The sequence below is a fragment of the Oryctolagus cuniculus genome, chromosome 16 (genome assembly GCF_964237555.1).
Source record: "Oryctolagus cuniculus chromosome 16, mOryCun1.1, whole genome shotgun sequence".
Classification (NCBI taxonomy): domain Eukaryota; kingdom Metazoa; phylum Chordata; class Mammalia; order Lagomorpha; family Leporidae; genus Oryctolagus; species Oryctolagus cuniculus.
Window position 1 is genome coordinate 25,668,197 of NC_091447.1, and position 24,221 is coordinate 25,692,417.

Here is a 24,221-nt window from a genome sequence, read left to right on the forward strand (position 1 = left end):
CAAAAGGTACCTACCTGAAGGCCCAACAGAATCATGAATTCCATTCTGCCTGTTCAGAGTGCTGTGGAGCCCACAGTAGAACACACCACAGTGCATTTCCCTGCTGCCCTGGGGCCCTGGCCCAGATGTGGGCTTCTGCTCTCACCAGCACCTGTGCTCAGTGCAGCTTCAGCTCTGACCCACTCTGCTCTGCTCAACCATACTGGCCTTCCCAGGGTGCTCTCCACAGCATTCCCTCAATGGCTGAACAGCTACTTCCCGACACCCGGGGCCTCTTCCCACAAGCTTCCTGCCCCTCCTGCTGGAATCAGCACTCCTGGCGAAGATGCTTCCCTGGAGCCTCCCTCACAACTCCTCCCTGTCCTCCCACATGCCAGCCCAGACTGCCATCCTCCTCCACCCTGCCACTGCAGCTAGTGCAATCTTGAAGGCTAAATGAATCCAACCAAGCCACCACCATCCAGGTAAACCTCCACCGGCATCTGTTTACTTGCAGGGTCAAATCACAGTGCTCACAGAATCTGGCCCCGCGTGCATCTCCAGATTCCCTTCACTGTTTTTCCTCCGATGAAAAGACCACAAGGACTGCAGTATGCAAAACACAGCCTGCGGGAGAGCAAGGCTGGCGGTGGAGCTAAGGCAAAGCCAGTAACAGAACAGTGAGGTGTCCTCGGGGCACGGTGATGGCAGAGTGAGAAGCAGAAAGATGCCAGGGGTATTCCGAAGAGGAACAGCAACAGGATCCTGTGTACACTTGGACAGCAGAAGTAAGGGAAGAGGTAAGCCACGGCAGCTCCCAGCAGTCAAGACCGGAGCATTCGCGTGGACGGAGGGCCGCAAACTGAGATACAGAGGACACAGAAGGAGCAGGTTTTGAAGAAAGGGTGCCAATATTTTCAACCAATAACTTTCATCAATTTGTGCATACTAAAGAGAAATACTTATCTCTTAAATATTCATATACAACTGTTAGACCAAGTGGGTTTGATAAAAGACATGTTAACAGGCCAAGTTAACAGAGAACATTCAAAAAAATCTGTAGCTGAAAAAGTTTGAGATGGTGTAATTCACAGCCTACTTATGACACATTTTTAGCCAAAAAGCCAGCCTGTATAAACACAAATGCTTAGTATTTTTTAGCAAAGTTAGAACAAGAAAATAGATAAAACAATGGAAGCAAAATTAGTATAAAGTATATATTTAACTTTTCCTAAAAACATGTAGGGGTGGGGCAGTGGAGGAGTGAAGAATTGATATAAAAAGCTATTTTATTCTATAACAGAGACTAAAAAGAATCCTGAGTGCTTCCTGGGTAACTTGGGTTGGATCATGAGGAGAGAGAATAGGAAAATCGGTTATGTTAACAATGCGGGCAGGCATTTGGCCTAGGGGTTGAGCTGCATGAAAAGTTAAGACCCCTATATCCCTTGGTTCAATTCTTAGCAATGGTTCCCAATTACAGCTTCTTGTTAATGCAGAACCTGGAAGGGAAGGGGTGATGGTTCAATTAGCTGAGTCCCTGCCACCCACGTGGGAGACCCAAATTGCATTTCCCAGCTCCTGGCTTTGGCCCAGCCAAGCTCTGGCCATTGCAGGCATGTGAGGAGTAAAACAACAGACAAGAACACTCTCTTTTACATCCTCTTTCTCGTTCTCTCTCTCTCTCTCTTTCTCTCTGACTCTGTCTGTATTTCTGCCTCTTGCCAAAAAAAAGTCTTTAAATGACTATTTACTTGAAATGTAAATGGGAACATTCAGTAAAATTAAAAGTGGGGTTTGACATACATACGAATCTTCCAGACTCTCAGCGCTTCTAGAACACATCTAGACATAAAGTAGCTAGAAAATTCTCTCTGGTTTCAGAGAAGCTACTCTGACCCGCTGATGAATGACCCAAGAAGGTAACAGAGGAGAACGCGCTGTCCTGTGCGCCTGGCTGCCTGCACTGAGGAGGAAGCATTCGCGCTGACCAGCTGTGTCCAGGGGACGGCAGGGCTTTCCTCACAAGCCCTGAGAAGCAATGGAGAACGGAGTGGACAGACAAGGGTAAACATTCACGAGGAGGAAGTGAAGGGGTGGGGCAGGGTGGTCACAGGGACACTGAGCAGCAGGCACTCAATACAGAGAAGTTCATGAAAATATCCTAAGAAGCTCTCTTCCTAAGAAGCCACACCTCACTGCAAGAGGGAATGAAAAGCAGGAACAGGGAAACTTGACTGTGCCTAGGTGAGTGTGCACACAGGCCCTATGCATAAAATGAGGGAGCAGAACTCTGTGCAGCTACCAGTTCTGCTCAGAGGGGTTTGGCAGTCAGCTGTGCCTGAACTCTGCTGGTTACATGCAGGGGCTGCCGAGGCTGTGAAAGGAGAGCTAGAGGACCAAAGCAGCTGGGCCTCCCCGGACAGAGCCGTTTACAGTCCGATCATTCTGTAATCAAACCCCCGGGTCAGTGGGGCACTACAACCTTACAACCAGCTTTTATAAGCTTTGTTCTACAAAATAAAAGAGCCAAGGATCATCAACCTGCTGGTGGGTTTTCAACATGAAAAACAGGCGCTAACACAAATATAAGGGGGAGCTGGAGGTGGCAGAGACAATGCAAAAAAACAAAGAAATAGTCAAACCCAAGATTCTTTAGGTAAGTTGGAAATCTCACAGAAACGACAATAAAATGTAACATAGAAAAACGTAACAGGGAAAAAAAAAACTAAGAAAAGTAGATTTGGATGTAAGAATTCCAGTACGCAAACAATAAAACTGCAAGAAAAGAGAGAAAAATTAAGAAAAAAGTCATCGATGAAATAATAGTACTAAAATGTATTCCTCCAAACTGAAGAATGGCAGAGCCCAGGTAGACAGAGCCCGAAAGCACCCAGTGAAAAGCAGCAGCATCTGCCACATCATGATCTTTTAGGACATAACAATACAAAGGTGAGCATAAAAGCTGTCACTGGAGGATAACAAGCCACATACAAAAGGAACTGAGGCAGAATAGGGCCAGGCTTTTGAAAAGTCACACTGAATCTTAGAAGTCAGTGGAGTAAAGTCTTCAAAAGTCTCAGGAGAAATAAGTCTATAACCAGTCAAAAATAGTAGTTAAATAAAAAGTAAAATAATGGTCAAACACACAAGACGCAAGTACTTCAAAATTACCTCCATGTACTCTTTCTTGGGAGCTACCTGACGATGAAAACCACCAAACTGAAGGAATAAACAACAGAGATACAACTCAGGGCCCAAGCAGCCACACTCCCACCCAAAAAGGAAGCCTAGGACTGCTCAGGAAGGGCAGTGGTGAACAAAGTGCAGGGAACAGAGAGGAGCGGCCTCGGCTGCGGCAAGCAGAGAAATGCGGACTTCATACATCGACAATGGAAATAATAACTGCTTTCCATTCAGTTGCAGATCTAGAGAAGGATTAGTTAATACACTGGAAACTAAAGGAAACAAAATATTAGGCAATTATTAACTACAGGACAAAATTAAAGTTACCAAAGAAACAATTATTTCTATTACTTGAGACAGCAGTGAGTCATATGTACTGGTTTACACATTAGAACTGCTGAGGGTCCGGTGCTGTGGTACAGTGGGTTAGGCCTCTACTGGGATCCCATATGGGCACTCGTTCAAGTTCTGGCTGCTCCACTTCTGATTCAGCTCTCTGCTGAGAGCCTGGGAAAGCAATGGAACATGGCCCAAGTGCCTGGGCCCCTGTACTGGAAATCCTGGAGGAAGCTCCTGGCTCCTGGCTTCAGATTGGCTCAGCTCACTTGTTGCGGCCATTTGGGAAGTGAACCAGAAGATGGAAGACCTCTCTTTCTATCTCTCCCTCTGTCTGTAACTCTACCTCTTAAATATTAACTTAAAAAAAATACTGTGGGTTCAATGTTCTTATCTGAAAATCTGAAATCTGAAATGTTCTAAAATATGAAATGTTTTTAGCACCAAATGTCACAAGTTTGATGGCTCAATGTAACACACTGTTTTTGTGCACAAATTTAAAATACTGCAGAAAATTATCTTCAGTCAATGTGTATAAGGGATATGAAACACAAACAAATTGTGTTTTGACTTGGTATCATCCCCAAGATATCTCATGATGATATGTAAATGTGAGGGTACTTCAACAAGTTCATGAAAAATGAAATTAAAAATTAAGTTTGGGGCCAGCGCTGTGGCGCAGTGGGTTAACGCCCTGGCCTGAAGTGCTGGCATCCCATACGGACGCCAGTTCGAGAGCCAGCTACTCCACTTCTGATCCAGCTCTCTGCTATGGGCTGGGATAGCAGCAGAAGATGGCCCAAGTCCTTGGGCCCCTGCGCCCATGTGGGAGACCCGGAGGAAGCTCCTGGCTTCAGATCGGCGCAGCTCCGGCTGTGGCGGCCAATTGGGGAGTGAGCCATCGGATGGAAGACCTCTCTCTCTCTCTCTCTGTCTCTCCTCTCTCTGTGTAACTCTGACTTTCAAATAAATAAATGAATCTTAAAAAAAAAGTTTGCCTCAGTGCAAAAAGTCCTGAAATCCATGAGCGTGAGTATTCCAAATCCAAAAAAATGAAATTCAAAACACCTCCATTCTCAAGCACTATAGATAAAGGAAATTCAGCCAGCAATAAATAGCATATCCAGGGGTACAGTACATAACCAGAAAGATATTCGATAAACTTATCTGGGGACTTGCTGATATTTGTTAGACATATGACTCTGAGAAAGAAAATCATAAAAATATTCCAACTAATATTCTAAAAAAAGTGTTCTTCACCACCAGAAGAAATAAAACAAGGAACTTTGTCTTGAAACTCATTAAGAGAGAAATTTTCCAAAAAAAAAAAAAATGGAAGCAACCAAAAACTGCTGAACCATCCAAAACTATGGAGTTATGGGCTAAAGTATACATGGGGGATGAATCATCAAGGGAAATGTACAGTCGCATATGCAGACATAAAGGAAACAAAAGGGTCACACACAGCGTGTCACATTTCCTTCCAAATCTGTACGGTAGTTAGAATGTCAATAAAATGACTCTAAGAAAAATTCACTGATGAGAAAACATTTGAATGTTTATAAAAACACATGTAGGACACCTAAAACTGGAGCAAATGAGCTTGTGAGAAAACGGCAGTAATATACATCTACATATCAACCTGAAAGAGACAACACACGTTAGCCTCAGAACAGTTCTCAGAACTCAGAAACCTTGGGGTGCTGAATTAGTGCAGAAAAGAGACGGAAGTATGGATCCCTCTAAGTGAAACTATTTTCAAACTATTTCACGTGAAACATTTTTTACTAAAAAATAAATAGCTATTCTCTTTGGAAATGGAATAAACAGGGTCTTTTTCACTCAGAGTCTCTAAATAGAAATTAATAAAGCTGCAGCTGATTTCACTACTATGGAAAGAACATTTAAAATGTAGTCCCACCAACCCCACGTCCACAAATCCCAACTTGGCAGCTAACGAGCTCTGTGATCGTGAGACAGTTATTTCCGGTTCCTGGGCTTCAGTTTCCTCATCTATAAGATGGCATTGCACAGGATTACCATAGGATTAAATGAGTTTAAGACTGTAAAGAGCTTACACTAGAGCTTCATACACAAATGTTAAATATGTATTTTTCAATATAAAATAGACTTAAGTATATATTGGAATCTGCTGAGCGAAAGCTTCAGAATGAGCCCCCTTGGAAAGATATCCTAAATTGGTAAATTCTACTAAGGTTTATATGATACATAACAATGTTTTTAGTTGTGCTTTGTAATTAATTAATTAATTAATTTGAAAGGCAGAATTGCAGAGGTGGGGAGGAGAGGAGGAGAAGAGGAGAGGAGGAGAGGAGGAGAGGAGGAGAGGAGGAGAGGAGGAGAGGAGGAGAGGAGGAAAGGGGGGCGGGAAGACGTATCTTCTCTTTGCTGGTTCACTCCCCAAATGGCTCCAATGGCCAGGGCTGGGCAAGGCCTAAGTTAGGAGCTTCTTCTGGGTTTCCTATGTGGGTGCAGGGGCCCATGCACTTGGGCCATCTTCTACTTTACCAGGCCACAGCAGAGAGCTGGATTGGAAGTAGAGCAACTTGGACTTGAACCGGTGTCCACATGGGATGCTTTCCCAGGTGCTTTAGCAGGGAGCTAGATTAGAAATAGGGCAGCCAGGGCTTGAACCAGATATGGGATGGAGGCGTCTCAGGTAGGGCCTTTACCAACTACACCAGAACACCAGCCCCTGATGTGCCTTTCTTATTTGGCAATCATGAGTGAAGTTTGTTTCAATGAACTGAATTCATTGAATCAAAAACAATTGAAGGCAACCATTCTTCTGGGTGCTTTCTAGTCTACAGAGAAGACAGTGTCTCCTAAACTTACATCTTCTCCCTCTTACCAAATAACTTTTTTTCTTAGTTTTTTATTTATTTGAAAAGAGTTACAGAGAGAAGGGGAAAGACAGAGAGAGGAGGAGATGGAGAGAAAAATCTTCCATCCACTGGTTTACTTCTCAAATAGCCGCAGCAGCCGGGGCTGGGCCAGGCCTAAGCCAGGAGCCAAGAGCTTCATCTGGGTCTCCCTTGGGGGTGCTGGGGCTCAAGGACTTGGGCCATCTTCACTGCTTTCCCAGGCACATTAGCAGGCAGCTGGGTCAGAGGCAGAACAGCCATGTCTCACTCAAACCAGCACCCATATGGGATGCAGCAGTTGCAGGCAGAGGCTTAATCTGCTTTGCTACAATGCCAGACTCATCAAGTAACTTCTTAAAAATTATTCAATAGGCCGGCGCTGCGGCTCACTAGGCTAATCCTCCGCCTTGCGGCGCCGGCACACTGGGTTCTAGTCCCGGTCGGGGCACCGGATTCTGTCCCGGTTGCCCCTCTTCCAGGCCAGCTCTCTGCTGTGGCCAGGGAAGGCAGTGGAGGATGGCCCAAGTGCTTGGGCCCTGCACCCCATGGGAGACCAGGAGAAGCACCTGGCTCCTGCCTTTGGATCAGCGCGGTGTGCCGGCCGCAGCGCGCTGGCTGCGGCGGCCATTGGAGGGTGAACCAACGGCAAAGGAAGACCTTTCTCTCTGTCTCTCTCTCTCACTGTCCACTCTGCCTGTCAAAAAAAAAAAAAAAATTATTCAATAGGCAACACTGTGGTGCAGTGGGTTAAAGCCCTGGCCATATGGGCGCCGGTTCTAGTCCCGGCTGCTCCTCTTCCAATCCAGCTCTCTGCTATGGCCTAGGATAGCAGTAGAGGATGGCTCAAGTCCTTGGGCCCCTGCACCCACATGGGAGACCCAGAAAAAGCTCCTGGCTCCTGGCTTTGGATCGGCACAGCTCCGGCTGTTGTGGCCATCTGAGGAGTGAACCAGCGGATGGAAGACCTCTCTCTCTGCCTCTACCTCTCTCTGTAACTCTGTCTTTCAAATAAATCATTAAATCTAAACTGAAATAAAAATATTATGCTATAACCATGTCAGTTAATTTGATAAAATACGTCTTTTGTTACAACTCTGAAAGACATATGCTGCATTATATTTTCTTTTATATCTAAAGGCAAACCAAAGGGCTGACAGTCACCCCTAATAAGCTCTTCTCACATCATGTATAGCTTCTAACAGGGAAGGTGGAGATGAAAGATATTAAAGGAGCAAGCTAAGACGCTGAGCTTATTCAAGGAGAAAAAAAAAAGAAACCATTAAAATCCTCAGAAAGAAAATATACTGAAATGCATGAAGTAAGACAAAACTTTAAAAAAATGAATGATTAGGCAACAAATCTCAGAAATTCAAAGTATGAAAACAAAAGTGAAAAGAGTAGTAGAGGGTTTGGAAAAATAAGGCTGATAAAATTTAAAATGTAAAAAAAAAGCCAAAGAGATTAAAAAGAAACAATAAAAAACATGTGAAAACAAAAGCAGTGGGAAATGGAACATCCAAATAATAAAAATTTTGAAAGAGAACAGAGAAAGACAAAGAAATCACTGAAGAAAATTTCTCAGAAATTAAAGGTATAAATTGTAAAAATGAAACAATAAATCAAATACCCAAGGTGACAGATGAAAGCAGATGTACACCATGACATATTGTTGTGAAATTTCAGGACTGGGGCTGGCACTGTGGCACAGTGGGTTAAAGCCCTGGCCTATGTGCCAGCATCCCATATGGGTGCCAGTTCTAGTCCAAGCTGCTCCTCTTCCAATCCAGCTCTCTGCTATGGCCTGGGAAAGCAGAAGATGGCTCAAGTCCTTGGGCCCTGCACCCACGTGGGAGACCTGGAAGAAGCTCCTGGCTCCTGGCTTCAGATCAGCACAGCTCCGGCCATTGCAGCCATCTGGGGAGTGAACCAGTGGATGGAAGACCTCTCTCTCTGCTTCTACCTCTCTCTCTGTCTTTTAAATAAATAAAATAAATCTTTTAAAAAAAAAAAGAAAAAAGTTTCAGGATCACAGAAACAAAGAGAAGATTCTATAGTCATCCACAGAGAGGAAGGAGAGGAAAGGGTACATAAAAGTTTAGGAATCTGAGTGACTTAGAAGCAAGTCAACAATAGTACAATGCTTGCAAACTTCTCAAGGACAATGTTACAAATCTAGAGCAAAACAAGCAATGAGGGTTCTCCACATTCTGGGCCAGCATCCCATGTGGGCACTGCTCTTCTTTCCATCCAGCTCTCTGCTATGGCCTGGGAAGGCAGTGGAAGATGGCCCAAGCATTTGGGCCCCTACACCCGTATGGGAGGCCCAGAGGAAGCTCCTGGTTCCTGGCTTCGGATTAGCCCAGCTCCAGCCATTGAGGCCATTTGGGGAATGAACCAGCAGATGGAAGCTGTCTCTCTCTCTCACTGTATGTAACTCTACCTCCCAAGTAAATAAATAGCATCTTTTAAAAAAATGAGATATAAAGACAAAATAAAAACATTTTCAAATATGCAAAGTTTTCATAAACATCTGCCTCCCATATATCCACTCTCAACAACTGCTAGAAGATGCTCTGTCAAAGTGAGAAAATAGCCAAGTAAGAGGAATAAACAAGACATAGCACAGAAGGTCCAACAGGAGGCCAAGAAGCAAATCCAAACGGAACAGTGAAGGAAACCACCAAGAGGACAGACGTAGACAAAAATACAGAAGGCAGACCATCCAACCAGGTACCAACCTATGCCCAAGACCCTGGGGTTCTATTAAACCTGAGGACAACATGCAGAGGAGCCTGGATGAAACATAGATTCTTGTGTTTGTCTTATTTTAGCTCCTCCATGCCTTACTACAACTATCAGCTAGACACGCATTCTGTGCACAGAGTTGTTCTACGCTGAGGTACTCCTCAGAGTGAGGGTACAGTGTGACTTCAGACACGGTGGTGCCTTCCCCGACAGCACTCCTGCAGGACACGCAGCCCTGGCCCACACTACATTTCTGCCAGATGTCCTCACGGACTGCATTACATTCAGCCCAGGACCGACTCACGATCCTGTTCACTGATGTCCTAACAAGTGGAGTTGCTGTTTAAACCCTGCATGTGATTTTCAGGCCAAGCCACAGACAAGGCTTTGCTGGTAGGCCACAGAGGAAGCTGCACTTTCCAAAACCAAGGCTGGTGCACACCCAGTGCTGGCCATGCTTCACAGATCTGCACTCTCACCCTGGCACTGTGACTCCTCGGTATCTAGCGAGGCCTTGGGCAGGCTCCTCTTATGGACCTCAGCTGAGACTTCTTGGTGTCACTTTCCCACTCTGCCTCAGATCCCAGGTTTCTGTGTGTCTGTCTCGCTTAGTTGCCAACACAGGGTAACTCCCCAGTTACTAGGTTCTAGTAACCAAATCTGACATTGAAATTGAAAGGAAGCCAAAGGTGAAGGACAGCATGACAGAGACAGGGCAGGCCTCCTGGGTTACGGGAGATTTCAAATTCTCACGTAGGGTTTTCAGCAGGCCCACATACTTTGGTTTCACGACTCTGCTTCCACAGACCCCTGGAACCTAGTATTGCACTCACTCTTTCATTCAAGCTAGTCAGAGTATTTTTAGTGTGCTACTTCCAAAAGAGAAAGAAACACACCCTATTTAGAAAACTCATTATATTTGTACACCTTCTTTATATTAGTGGAATTCATAATAAACTGTATGTATGCATGTATTTTTTTCCAGAGCTGGCTATAAAACAAATACTGGAGCACCACTGACTAAGGGTAAATAATTAATATCTAAATATACCATCCAATATATTCTTCTTCAGCAATGCACAACGGCCTAGCTAGAGGTAACCCCAAACTCCAGAAAAATATTAAAATCAAACTAGACTGCAAAGAATAAAAGGTTTAGTATTACCTTCTTGATATCTGCCCTTGGGGTCTAACCACAAGAATGGCTGGTATTTATCGATGAGAGAATTTCATTTCCATGGCATACATGAATTTTCCCCAAAAGAAATTTTAGGGGAAGTCCCTAATCACCTGACCACCTCTGTCTTGTGTTTCAACTTCCCGGCAGAACAGGCTTCCACATGCTGGATCTTAAGCACCAGCCTCCAGAAACAGTCTGTGACTCAGAAACATTAGGGTATCTTAACAAAATAAATAACTGTATTCTATGAATTAAAATTACAGCTTTAAAAATAACGATAGATATTTTAAAGAAAGACTAAAATACTTAGGAGTCTAGAAAAAGAAGTCCACCATGAGTAGGCGATGTCTACAGCAGCACATCGCACTTCATCCCAGCACAGTGTGGCAGCCCACCCCTTCCCATGGGGCTGTTTTCTATTTTTTATCCAACTTTCCATTTCTGGAAGGGACTGGCATGCCTGACTTCTGAAAATGTATTGTATTTAAAGACAAGCATACTTTGGGGTTTTAAAATGTCATAATCTGCCTGCAAATTTCTAACCTGCTAGATAAATCGCAGCTTCTATTTTACAATCTATAACATAATTTATTTTAAAAAATCCAAGCAAAAATCTAGGCAGCCTTCTCTTTAACCCACCCTTAAAGAAGTCTACAGCTTTATCCCACTCACAAAATTAGAAGGGTGACTAAACTAACCATCAAGGAAGATATCATTAAGAACAAACCAGTAATTTGATACCGCTAAAAAAAACCTTGATGTCAAAAACAGTTCAGGCCAGGGCCACGGCTCATTTGGCTAATCCTCCGCCTGTGGCGCTGGCACCCCAGGTTCTAGTCCCGGTCGGGGCACCGGATTCTGTCCTGGTTGCTCCTCTTCCAGTCTAGCTCTCTGCTGTGGCCCAGGAGGGCAGTGGAAGATGGCCCAAGAGCTTGGGCCCTGCACCTGCATGGGAGACCAGGAGGAGGTACCTGGCTCCTGGTTTCGGATCGGCACAGCTTTGGCTGTAGCGGCCATTTGGGGAGTGAACCAATGGAAGGAAGACCTTTCTGTCTCTCTCTCTCTCTCTGTGTCTAACTGCCTGTCAAAAAAAAAACAGTCCAAAATGTAATGGAAAGGGACTGGCACTATGGCACAGCAGGTTAAAGTCTCAACGTGCAGTGCTGGCATCTCATATGGGTGCCGGTTCGAGTCCTGACTGCTCCACTTTGGATCCAATTCCCAGCTAATGCACCTGGGAAAGCAGTAGAAGATGGCTCAAGTCCTTGGGCCCCTGCACCCACGTGGGAGACCCGGAAGAAGCTCCCGTCTCTAGCTGTGGATCGGCTCAGCTCCAGCCGTTGCAGCCATTTGGGGAGTGAACCAGGGGATAGAAGACCTCTCTCTCACTCGCGCTCTCTCTCTGTAACTCTTTCAAATAAATAAAATAAATCTTAAAAAAATGTAATGGAGGAGCTGGTGCTGTGGCGCAGCAGGTTAACGCCCTGGCATTAAGCGCTGGCATCCCATATGGGTGCCAGTTCGAGACCCAGCTGCTCCACTTCCAATCCAGCTCTCTGCTATGGCATGGGATAGCAGTAGAAGATGGCCCAAGTCCTTGGGCCCCTGCACCCACATGGGAAACCTGGAGGAAACTCCTGGCTCCTGGCTTCGGACCGGTGTAGCTCCGGCCGTTGCGGCCATCTGGGGAGTGAACCATCAGATGGAAGACTTCTCTCTCTCTCTGCCTCTCCTCTCTCTGTGTAACTCTGACTTCCAAATAAATAAATAAATCTTTAAAAAAATGTAATGGAAAAAAAAAATGGGCCTAAGTAGCAAAAAAATCAAGTTTGTTTTTCCTTACTATCCTTTGGATCAGGTTAGAGAGATGGATCAGGGTGAAGAAAAAGCCCATAAACAGCAAAAGTGGAGCTGGAAAAATGGGAATATGTGCTGCTATCGCAGACCACTGCTGGGTGCAAGGGTTGGACAACACCATAAGGGCCAGGTGGTCCACAAATCAGGGAAGAGGACAGACACAAATCAAGCTACAGCCCCTGATTCTGGGAGAAGAACCAGAGACAGTGATCTGGAAAGACCCAAACACTCTTGGCTATCAGTTGCTTCTTCGTGCCACCTTCCACAGTATCTATAAGCATTTTTTCCTACAACGACAGTAAGAAATAAGACTTTATACAACTCGGTACACACACATATGCACATATGCACAACCAAGTCTAACATCTATCCTTATTAAGACTAGTATATGTTGTTATTCACATTTGTATTATTTCTTTTTCCATGTAAAAATAATGCTTGAGTTCAATCCACTAAACTGATTTTAAAATCTTCTAACAGGTTGCATCCTGCAGTTTGACAAACTCTGTGATGGAGCAGCGTTCACTAGACTTTGCTGAAAGTGAAAGTCAAAGGTCCCACGGCATCATAGCCCAACTTGAGTCCTGTCCCTCTACTGGTCCAATTTCTGATCTCCTTTATGAGCTCTTCCACATGTCTCAAACCAGCCTAGCGGAAGCCCTCTCATCATCCAGCCCAACCATTTCCCAATCTTAATCCCCCACAATCACCCCCCAGGCTTATTATAATTAACCACTGCTTTCCAGAATGCCCACCTTGCCTAGCCCCAAGGTGTCTTCTCATCCTTTATTTCCACTTATCCAGATCCCTCTGAATACCCAATGCCCAGCTAATGTGGCTCCTCCATGCAGAACAAATTTCTCCTGCCTATGGAAATCTGAGCACTTTATCTTCCTTACTACTCTGGTTTGGATATGGCCTTCCCCGCCATAACTCCTGTTGAGGCTTAAGCCCTCAATGAGGCAGCGGAGGGGGTGGTGTCACTAGGTGTCACTAGTGCTTTCATGAATGGACTAATCTCTTTCTTGAGAGACTGGAGCAGAGCTCTGGAGACTAAACTGGGTCTTGGCAGTGAGCTGGGTCTCTCAGGACTGGACTAGTTACCTCTGGAGTGGGCTGCTATGAAACAAGGTTCCTCCTGCTGTCCTGGTGTCTCCAACATGTACCCACTCACACTCTTGCACATTCCTACTGTGTGATACCATCCATCATCTTCAAACACAACACGGCAAGAGGTTCTTGCTAGATACAGCCACCAGATCATGACACTCCCCATCCTCCAGAACCATGAGCTAAATAAACCTCTTGTCTTTATAATGCATTTTCACAAAGCAACACAAAATGAAGACAGACCCTTACTGTCTCTCTGTCTTGCATTTGCACACTCCCAGCCACCATCCCCACCTTCTGCCCTGACCCACTCTCGTGCTCTCAGAGCCCAAACATACACTCCTTAAAAACAAGCTACTCAACGTGTACTTTTATGTGTTGATTGAATGACTTAAATATGTATCTCCCACTCAGGGGGAAAAAACTGCCTTCTAGGGACCACTGGGGCTAAAGACTAGGAAAGTTCAGGTCAGAGCCCAGACCACTAAGAACCCCACAACCAAAAGCAGAACTTTGCATTCTCTTCAGCAGATATTGTCCCTTTGGTCTTTGAAACAACGGTTATAACCAGCATTATAAGAAAACAAAATGAATGTTTACTTGAATTTTTTTTCAATTAAAAAAAAGTAGCATAACTATAGATATGCAATGCAGCAATTAATTCCTTGTTTCATACTTAACTTCTCTTACTTATAATCTAATCACCCAAATTTGAGAAAGGTAGACCTAAGACAGATGGTGAGCACTGAGTGTAGTGAACCTAGCCCACCAGGTTTCCCGCCCTGTGCTTGTTACGATACGGGCACACCAGCCTCCCTTCCTGATTACCACAGCTCCTTCAGTTCCTTCTCTGTCTGGATTCTAAAACAAAATTGCTCACATCTTCTCATAATTATGCATTTTCAGTCTCCCCAATTAAATAATTCAAAGAACTTTCTTGAAATTTATCTTCTAATAGCTTACTCATTTGACAAATATTTATCAAGTAAATGCTATTCACTCAAACACTGAGCCAGCAGTTCAATAGATCTTTGAGCTACTAAACTGAAAATGCCACACTTCCAAAGCAAAGAAGATAATGGGAAAAGAGCAGATTCAAACTCATTATCCCAAGTCAAAACCATTTACATATGCTCATACTTCTGTAATACAAAGAATCAGTCAGCAGAAAAGAAAAAAATTCTAAAGTTACTCAGAAGGTAAAAGAGTTCAAACACACATACCATGTGATAAGCTGTCAAAAGAAGGAACATAAAAATAAAAATCCTTTTAAAATCTTCTGATTTTAGGAATGCTACTCAACTATGAAGTAAATCAGATCCGATATTAAATGTTTGTATAGAATAGTCTTATATTTCAACATTAGCAAAGTAAAAGCCATTAACATTAATTGGTGATATGTAGGATTTTCCCTTACATTTTACATAAAAATATACATATATGGCAGACACTCAAAGGCCTGTGAATGTTTAAAATGTATCAGATATCTTCACAAGGTCCTGGTTAGGCCTCAACAACAATCTTAAATATGGTTGGTCATGCCAACAGTAAACTCATGCAAATATGAAATAATTTTATAAATCAGATGTTTTAGAAATGATATTATAAAACTGACGTATAAGCTTCAAGGTCATTAACTCTTACCTAATAACTAATCAACTCTTATTATTCTAATAAATCTTACAAACACCTACTAAAATATTCTTACCTTAAATACGTGCCATATATGAAGAATAATGCCATCATTAATCCATTTAAAATAAAAATTACAGCAACATAAAAGCAAGCAGGATCTCCCAATCCTTTAAAAATAAACAAAACATATGTTCTAACCATACATTACTTTACACATCTAGCAATTTACATTAAACTGTGCGTATTTTGAAAATGGCTGCCAGATACATGAAGTGATTGCCTTGGTTCCCAAACCAACACATGACACTAGCGCAAGAGCCGTGAGAACAGGGCAGCAACTGCGGCGGTTTCAAAACAGGCTGCAAATTTGATGACACACCTCCTATCAAGCCAGGGGGCTGTGGCTTCTGTGAGGCTGGTGGAATATGTGACTGCCCCGACAGAGCATGACAGAGGCGACACTATGTACTCCTGAGGCTATCGCACGAGGCCGTGTGCTGGATCAGCTTGGTGCTTCGAGCTGCCACAGAGAGTCTGACTACTCTGAGGCGCCCCACTACCACAAGTCCAAGCCACACGGAAAGGCCCTGTAGGAGCAGCCCAGTGACAGTCCAGGTAGAGCTCAGCCTTGCAGTCACGCTAGCCCGAGTTAAGCCCAGGCTTCCAAGCGATCTGAATCTTACAGCACAAGTTCCTGAGCTCATGCAAACCCCATCCTGTGTGGCCTACCCACATTTCCCACCTGGAGGGTCCCCGTGCATAATTAAAGGGCCGTTGTTTATCCTACTGCCTTTGGATAAGTCTAGTAGTACCCCGGGCAAGCGTGGAGCAAGTTTACTGTGTTGCAGCAGGTAAACGGGTGACATCACAGAAAGAAACTCACCTTCACAGCTTTCGATAGGGCTGAGTCCTTCTCCTCTGGTAACTGTCCAACATATTTTGGTTTGAATGCCAATGAAGTCCATTATTTTGGTATAAATCCTGTACCAGCTGGCCAAGATTACCTATTTTTGAAAAATATAAGAAATTAAAGGAAAATATATTATCCTAAACAGTTTTCATTACTCAAATTTTTTTAGCTCTTTTGACAATGATCAACTTTTCCTTTCCTGTACCATTCACTGAGCTTCCTTTAAATTTTGTTAAATGAGGCTCAGAATCTCCCACACATATTCCTCACAGGTCAGTCATCTGTTCACCCACTGGTAGGAATAAAACGTAACAAGAAATAACCAAGATTTATGCTTTTCAAAAGCTATAAAACTCTACTAAGGGACATAAGAAGATGCTAACAAATAGATACATTATGTTGACTTGAATAGACTTAATTTTTCAAGATGTGAATTTGCCTCATATTAATTCATAAACATAATACAATCCAAATCAAAATTCCAAGTGTCTAAAATGTATCTAGAAAAATTACAAGGAGATGACTAAAGGGAATATCCTCCTAACACACTTTAAAACTCATTACTTATGATAATTAAACAGTGTGGTGATAACAGAATAACCACACAGATCGATGCAACCGTGGTGGTGGCAGCACGGAGCCACCTGGACCCCCACTCAGAGCTGAGGCACTCATTCCTCAGCTGCCAGGAGGGCTGGTAGCTGACATCACTCAGCTGACTCCATCTCTAGAAAATGCCCTGGGTCAAGGGGACACTCCCCACCCAAGGGCAACCTGCATCCAATGATTACTATTCGATAAAGAAGGATGTAAAGCCCAGGGACCTCCGCAGTCAGCCCAGCTCCAGAGCTCCCCACAGGCTCTGTCGAGGTCTTTGTTGTGACGGCATCACAGCATCCTAATATCTTTCCCTTGATTCCTGCTCATGAGCCCACCCCAAGGGCATTCCTTGATACTCTTCCTGCATGCAAACCTCCATCCCTAAGTCCACTTAGCAGTACCTCAATCTAAGGCAACGTTGAGCACAAAGTCTAAACGCAAAGACAAGCATAATACAGGTAATTTTGCATATAAAAAGAAAGCTGGCATCAGTGTTACGGCACAGCAGGTTAAGTTGCTGCTTGCAAAGGAAGTATCCCATATCAGAGTGCTGATCTGAGTCCTGGCTACTCTACTTCCAACTCAGCTCCCTGCTAATGCACCTAGGAGGCAGTGGAAGATGAGCAAATGGAGACCGGCATGGAGTTCCTGGCTCCGGACTTCAGCCTGACCTGGATCTGGTTGCTGCAGCCCCTTGTGGATGGAGGATGTGTGTATGTGTGTATCACTCAGTCTTTCAAATAAGTAAATAAATCTTTAAAAAATAAAATAAAGAATAAAGATACTTCCAATCAGTGGGCAAAGGACAGCTCATCCATCAGTGTTAGGTTACACAACCAACCATTTTGAAAATAAAAAAAGGTTAGATTTCTATCCTACACTACAGATCAAAACAAATTCTGGATAAATTTAAAATGTAATATAAAAATATTAATATAAAGAATGAAGCTTTTTATATGTACATAAATGAAAACCATAAATTAAAATATACATACATTATATAACTAAAAGGCAAACAAAAAGCCAGAGAAAAATGTTTTACACAGCTTAATATTAACATCCTATATTTAATAAATGACCTCTCATAACATTTCAGTAGAAATACAAAGGGCCTGAACAAGTAATTATTTTTAAAAATGAAAATGCACTTTACATACACACACACACACACACATATATATAGCTTTAAGATATATTAATGAATTAAACATATCATGTGGTTTTAATTTCTCTATCCAATTAGGAAGGATATAGGTAAACAAATATTTTAAAAAACTCGGTGGTGGGAATTCTGGTTAGTATAACCTATCTGGAAGGCATGTGGCAATATGTACCAAAATCATTAAATTACATATTTCACTGAATCCAACAGTTCTGTATTAATAAATTTATAATTTAAAAAAATAAGGAAATCTAGAAAGATTTAGCTTCAAAGATGCTTACTGCAGCTTCATTTGGAAGATTTAAAAATTTGAAAGTAATCAAAATTTCCCTAAAGGATAGGCTAAATAGACAACAATATACATAAAGCCACTAAAAATGAAATTGTAAAAGAAATATAACACAGAAAGATGGTTATAAAAATTCTTAAAAGACAAAAGACACTTATAAAAAAATTTCCATGCTCTATGATCCCAGATGTCAAATCAGTATGTATGTGGTCATAAAAAGTACTTCTTAAGCGGCGCATTATTAAGAAACACAGAAACTTACTGCTCATCTACTTGTCTGTAACCTTATCTCCTCCTGAATTCCTCAGGCTAACTCACTGATCTGGACGCTCCATCGCTCCCACTAAGGGCTGTGCTAGAGCAGCAACTGAGAAGCAGGCCCTACCATCAGGCAGTAGGCCTCTGGCAGTGAGTACCATCCCAGCTTCCTGTATCGCAGTGCTTGGCTCCTATTCCAGCTCTGCTTCCAATTCCAGCTTCCTGCTAATGCACACCCTGGGAGGCAGCAGGTGATGGCTCAAGTGCTTGGGTCCCTGCCATTCATGTGGATGCAGAATGAGTTCTGGACTCCTGGCTTTAGGCTGGCCTGGCCTCAGCTGTCAACGGTATTTGAGTAATAAGCCAAAGCATGGGAGATCTCTGCCTACCTGCCCCCCCTCTCTCTCTACCTCTCTAATAAAATTAAAATGTAGGTGGTGAAATGGATTTTAAAAAGAAAAAAAAAAAGTACACTAGGCAGGGAGCACATGGAGGAAAGCGTCTCGCAGCAGGGCCTCCAGTCAAGTCTAGGAAGAAGTCGCCACTAACGCAGGCACCGGAGAACACAGGCGATGAGTCAGAGAGGGAGGGGGAGGAAGGAGAGGCCCTTCAAGTTAAGGATACCACCACCTTTCTCCTTCACCTCCTGGGCAGACCCACAGTCCCGTCAAGCGCAGTCAATTAAATGAGAAACCTCAGAGAGAGAAGAAAGGTTAATTTGGCAAATAAAACCCAAGATTCTCCCTTGCTATAATTCCGCCAAGCACACCAAATCATCATTTTCACATTTTCTTGTTTTTCAAGATGTATTTATTTATTTTGAAAGTCAGAGTTACAGAGAGAGAGAGAGAGAGAGAGATAGAGAGAATGGAGGGAGCGAGCTTCTAGCCTCTGGTTTACTCCCCAGATGACTGCAATGGCCAGAGCTTGGCCAGGCCAAAACCAGGAGCCAGGAGCTTCATCTTCTTCATTCCACGTGAGTGGCAGGAGCCCAAACACTTTGGCCATCTTCCTCTGTCTTTCCCAGGCCATTAGCAGGGAGCCAGATCAGATGCAGAGCAGCCAGAACACAAACGGGCACCCATGGAATGCCAGCACCACGGGCGGCAATGTTTACCCACAGTGCCACAACGCTGGTCCCGTTTTCACATTTTCTGAACAACGATGTCACAATAGTTCCACAGAATCAATAGTGATCTCATTTGATTCCTCAAATCAATAGTGATCTATTCTCCACATTCCTTCCCAACATATTTTCTTTTAAAAAAACAACATAAAATGTAATACTAAGTTATATTTTAGAATCAGCATTTAACAAAAAAAAAAGCAGTTTTTGTAAGTGAAAAGTCACAATTGAAAAAAGGAACTTACCTCAGGGTAAAGATTGAACCTTTTCAGTGTATTAATAACAAGGGGGTATTCTGTCAGTTTATCATTCATAATCATCCAGACTCCATTCAAGAATGAGGGCGCTTCTACAATAGTCTTGAAGTAAGAATAATATAGTCCCTGAAATAAGGGCAAGCTCTACTTAGAATGAAAGGTACATGATTACTATGCTCCTCTTAGCTTAAAAAAACTATTAAAAATATACTGTTTATGAAAGCAAAGCAATCGAGCAGGTAATAGCTACAATTAATTTCACACGTTTCTGATCACTGATAAATTCTTAGGCTGCAGAAAACCACATAGTTTTGCATAATCTAGTCTTAACGGGAATAACTGAATACAACACCTTCAAAAACACTTTCATGAAAAAAAAATAGACAAATTCCATGTACTTCATGTAAAAAATCCTATAACCCAAACCAATGTGTTAGAAAAGACTACCTTATATACAGAGTAAATGGTTTATTATGGAATTAAAGTTTATCATGAATCAAGAAATCTTTTCAAGCCAAAAATGCTTCCACCCTAACTGTTCATAGAATTTCCAAAATAGCATTAGTCATCCTTCCTGCAGATTTATAGGCAAAAATGCAAATATGTTGAAAAGGCTGCATGTTGATCATATACATTGATTTATATGCATTACATATAAATTTCAATCAGATGCCAAACAATTTTACACATCATTTTAACCCTTACCAGCTCAGCATTAACAACCCTAAAGAACTGGAGATATGGAGGTAAGGATGGGACAGAAATAACTGTTTAGCTTGACATGCCTCCTTGAAAAGATAGCAAGGGTAGAATAAGACATTCACCAAAAACCAGGAACATATCAGAAGTCTAGTGAGAGACTAAATGGCAGTACAAGGAAAGGCAGATAAACAGAATACAAACTCCACCCTCCATCCAATTTTACCTACAGCTATTCTCATTGCTGGGACCATTACCTGGCAGACTCTAAACTTGGTTTAAGCCTCATACATTCAAAAATAATTTGCCTACCCAGACATTTATTTAAAAAGAAAAATCTACCTTGATGCTATGTTGTTTTAGTTCTCACATCACTATTTTTAAAATTATATTTTCTACTGTCTTGTATTGAATAATTCCCCCAAATTTTCATGTCAACCAGAACCTGTGAAGGTGCCCTTATCTGGACATAAAATTAAGATGAGATCACTCTGGATTAAGAAGGGCTCTAAATCCAATACAACTGGCATCCTCATAAGGAAAGGTAAATCGTGCACAGAGCCAGAGCCACAGCCATGTGAGGATGGCGGCAGACTTTGGAGCCATGCACTGACAAGCCAAGGAACACCAGAGACGGCCAAAAACCACCAGAAACTCAGAGAGGCAAGGAAGGATCCTGCAAATATCTTCATTTCCCACTTTTAGCCCCCAGAACTGTGAAAGAATAAATTCAAATCTTCAGCTATAAAACTCTGATCTATTAATCTATAGGAAGCTTAGACAAATACAATAAACAAGATGAATTACTCTGGGTAATTGTATAGGACAAATGGCCTCAATTCCTCAATGAATAAATGACAAAAAAAAAAAAAAAGAACAAAAGTAGGAAGAGGAATTTAAGGATAAAAACACCTTCAAGACACACATCAACTAAATGCAATGTGTAGACACTGCTTGGACACTGACTCAAACACATCAATAGTGTCTTTTCTAAGTGCCAATCAGATTATTAAACACTGATTCATATTTGATGATATGAAAGAACTGCTGTTAACAGTTTTTAAGTGTGACATTGCTATTGTGATTAACCAAAACTAAAAAAATCTTGTCTTTGGAGTTACTTAACAAAGTATTAGCAGATAAAATGATACATGTCTGGGACTTCCTTTAAAAAGAGAAGGTGAGGAGCGATGTGCTGGCAGCTGCTAAACCTGGGAGTCAGAAGCAAGGGTTGTCTACTTTTTCTACTTTGGTACATCATCTTTTAAAATTTCCTGATAAAAAGCTTAATTTTTTTTAGAATCTTAAAATACTTCAATAAAATACCACACAAAACTAACCATTTCAGTGCGAAAAGCCATCTCCCTTTCCAATGTTGAGAGGTGAGAAAAATGACGATCATTTTCAAACAGGTGTGTTATATGGCTCCTGGGAAAACAAAGCAGCAACAAAACAACTGTGTTGAAACTTACACAAAGTATTATATTTTCTAAAGCAACTATAAAAGCAAAAGAAGTACCACAAATTTGCAGATGATTTAGTAATGAATCTAAAATGCAATGATATTCATATTTTCTTTCCATTCAGTATGTCTCACATGTCTATTAAATTTTCTCCATAAGAAAATATATTAAAACTAGATTTTAAAATTAAAATAAATCAGATTAATGCTATTTTAAGTGAAATACAATAAAAGTACAGATTAAATTATAAATGTCATAGTGTATGTCATTTCAGAAATGTCTGATTAATGAAATTCATATGTCTCTCTTCCAGAATATTAAAAAAATTAATCTTCCTCTCAACGTGACCACTATATTAACGTTAAGAGAAGTCAAGACTCAAATATAGACTCTTTAATAATATATCTTTTTTATTAAAATTATATTTTGACTCTGATTTTATCAATTAAGCTTTTTTCAGGTTATTGTATCGCATGTAATATATATTCATCCTATTATTATTCCTTTGCAGATCTGAGGATGGTTATGGTTAATTATAAACATACATATGTAATATGCTATGAGGGGTGGGTGTTTGGTATAGCAGTTATGATACCACTTGGAATGTTCTCACTCTATATCTGAGTGCCTGGGTTTGAGTCTTGGCTCTGCTCCCAATTCTAGCTTCTTGCTAATGCACAACATACTCTGGGAAGCATGTGGTGATGGCTCAAGTAGCTGGGTCCCTGTCACCCACATCAAAGACCAGACTGAGTTTCCTGGCTCCTGGCTTCAGCCTAGCTCAGTCTGAGCTATTGGGACCATTTGTAAACCAGAAGATGGGAGTGTCACCCACTCTGACTTTCAAATAAACAATTAAAATATATCATAAAAGAACAATCTTACCAATGCAACACTGCTGCAAAGGCAGCTGGAAGAAAAAAAGAAATTTAAATTACTATTTTAGCTTAAAGAAATGTTTTATCTTACAGAAAAACATTGCCAAGATAGGCCTGTCAGTGCTTTGGGTGTATAACTGTTGGTCCAATCTTAGAGATTAGGGGAAGAATACCGACTCGGAAGAAATCACCAGGAGGGCTATGCCTAAACAGCAGCAGACTGGGTCATCAGGAAACGAGACGAGACGCATCTCCACAATTCTCATTCATTCATTCACTCACGGAACAAAACATCTGAGGTCCTACTGTCTGCCAGACTCTATACAGGAAAACTCAGCAAAACCACACAACAGAACTGAAAGAGGAACGGAACCAGTTAAAAGAAATATGGTGACCCTGGAGGTCAGGACTAGGAGTAGGGAAAAAGACCAGACTGTTGCATTTTTATTTACTGCTGCAATATCTGAATTTGTACAATAAATCCTGATCTTCTTAAACAAATTCAAAATAAAACGAGGAAGGAAGACATGGAGGAAAAAAGAAGACAGAAAACAAGCTAAAGACAACATCAGTTTTACATAAGAGTGAACAGTTGCTTTCTGACCAAGTACAAAGAGAGTTAGATGAAGTTACAAATATTTAAGCTGGTTAGTCACCTGACATTTTTTATTTAACCTTTCAAAAATGTTTCTTGTTCATCTACCACTGTTTGGTTTGTCTAGAACAATTTCACCCCATCATAAAAAAAAAAAAAAAAAAAAAAAACAAAAACACTGAGCTTTATTTTCTCAATGATTCAATTATCATTTTCTGAACAGATCATTCTTCCATTGAATGTAAATGCCACCATTCTCCTACCGAAGACTTGTCACACATACTTTGGTAATTATAATTTGGTAATCATTGGTATTTCATGATAAATTATTAGTTCAGTGAATCCTCACAACCATGCAGGGTGTGAAAGAGATGAGACAAAGGCCTAGGCCTCCTCACCCTAAAGTACTCCTATTCTTCCTTCCTCTTTTTTTCCTTTTAAAGATAAAAGAAATGAAATTCGTCTATTGATATAAAGGATATTTTATAGGGCTACTCATTTTTTTAAAGATTTATTTATTATTTGAAGGTGAGAGTTGCATAGAGAGAGGAGAGGCAGAAAGAAAGAGAGGTCTTCCATCTGCTGGTTCACTCCCCAACTAGCCACAACGGTCGGAGCTGCACCGATCCAAAGCCAGGAGCCAGGAGCCAGGAGCCAGTCTCCTGGGGGTCTCCCGTGAGGGTGCAGGGGCCCAAGGACTTGGGCCATCTTCCACTGCTTTCCCAGGCCACAGCAGAGAGCTGGATTGCAAGTGGAGCAGCCGGGACTAGAACCAGCGCCCATATGGGATGGTAGCACTGCAGGCAGTGGCTTTACCTGCTATGCCACAGCGTCAGCCCCAGGGCTATTTGTTTATATACAAAAATTTAGATATACTTTGTTTCAAAATTAAAATACATTTTATTATGCCATTTGAAAAATAGAAGTGACTGCAAAGCCTGGACCTTTGTAAAAGCATATAATTTAAGAATGAAGATGCAAAAATGACAGGAACTTCTAACGATACACCTAGGGAGCTCTGCTTGTCTTCTTGCCCACAGGAAAACATATTCTCAAAGATGTTCTCTAGGC

At 41.9% G+C, this 24,221-nt stretch overlaps 1 protein-coding gene across 3 annotated transcripts in view; it reads right to left on the minus strand.

The window, feature by feature from the left end:
• DPY19L1 (dpy-19 like C-mannosyltransferase 1) overlaps window positions 1–24,221 on the minus strand; it is a 107,015-nt gene that overhangs the window by 68,211 nt on the left and 14,583 nt on the right. For 2 of the 3 annotated variants that reach the window (XM_051852895.2, XM_051852896.2), the window contains exons 2-6: window positions 22,563–22,587; window positions 21,555–21,642; window positions 19,504–19,641; window positions 15,797–15,917; window positions 14,987–15,080 (exon numbers count right to left, since the gene is read on the minus strand). In XM_051852895.2, the coding sequence (XP_051708855.1) occupies window positions 14,987–15,080; window positions 15,797–15,917; window positions 19,504–19,641; window positions 21,555–21,642; window positions 22,563–22,587 (466 nt within the window). The remainder of the gene's footprint in view (window positions 1–14,986; window positions 15,081–15,796; window positions 15,918–19,503; window positions 19,642–21,554; window positions 21,643–22,562; window positions 22,588–24,221) is intronic. The other variant, XM_070059711.1, reaches the window with a different exon arrangement.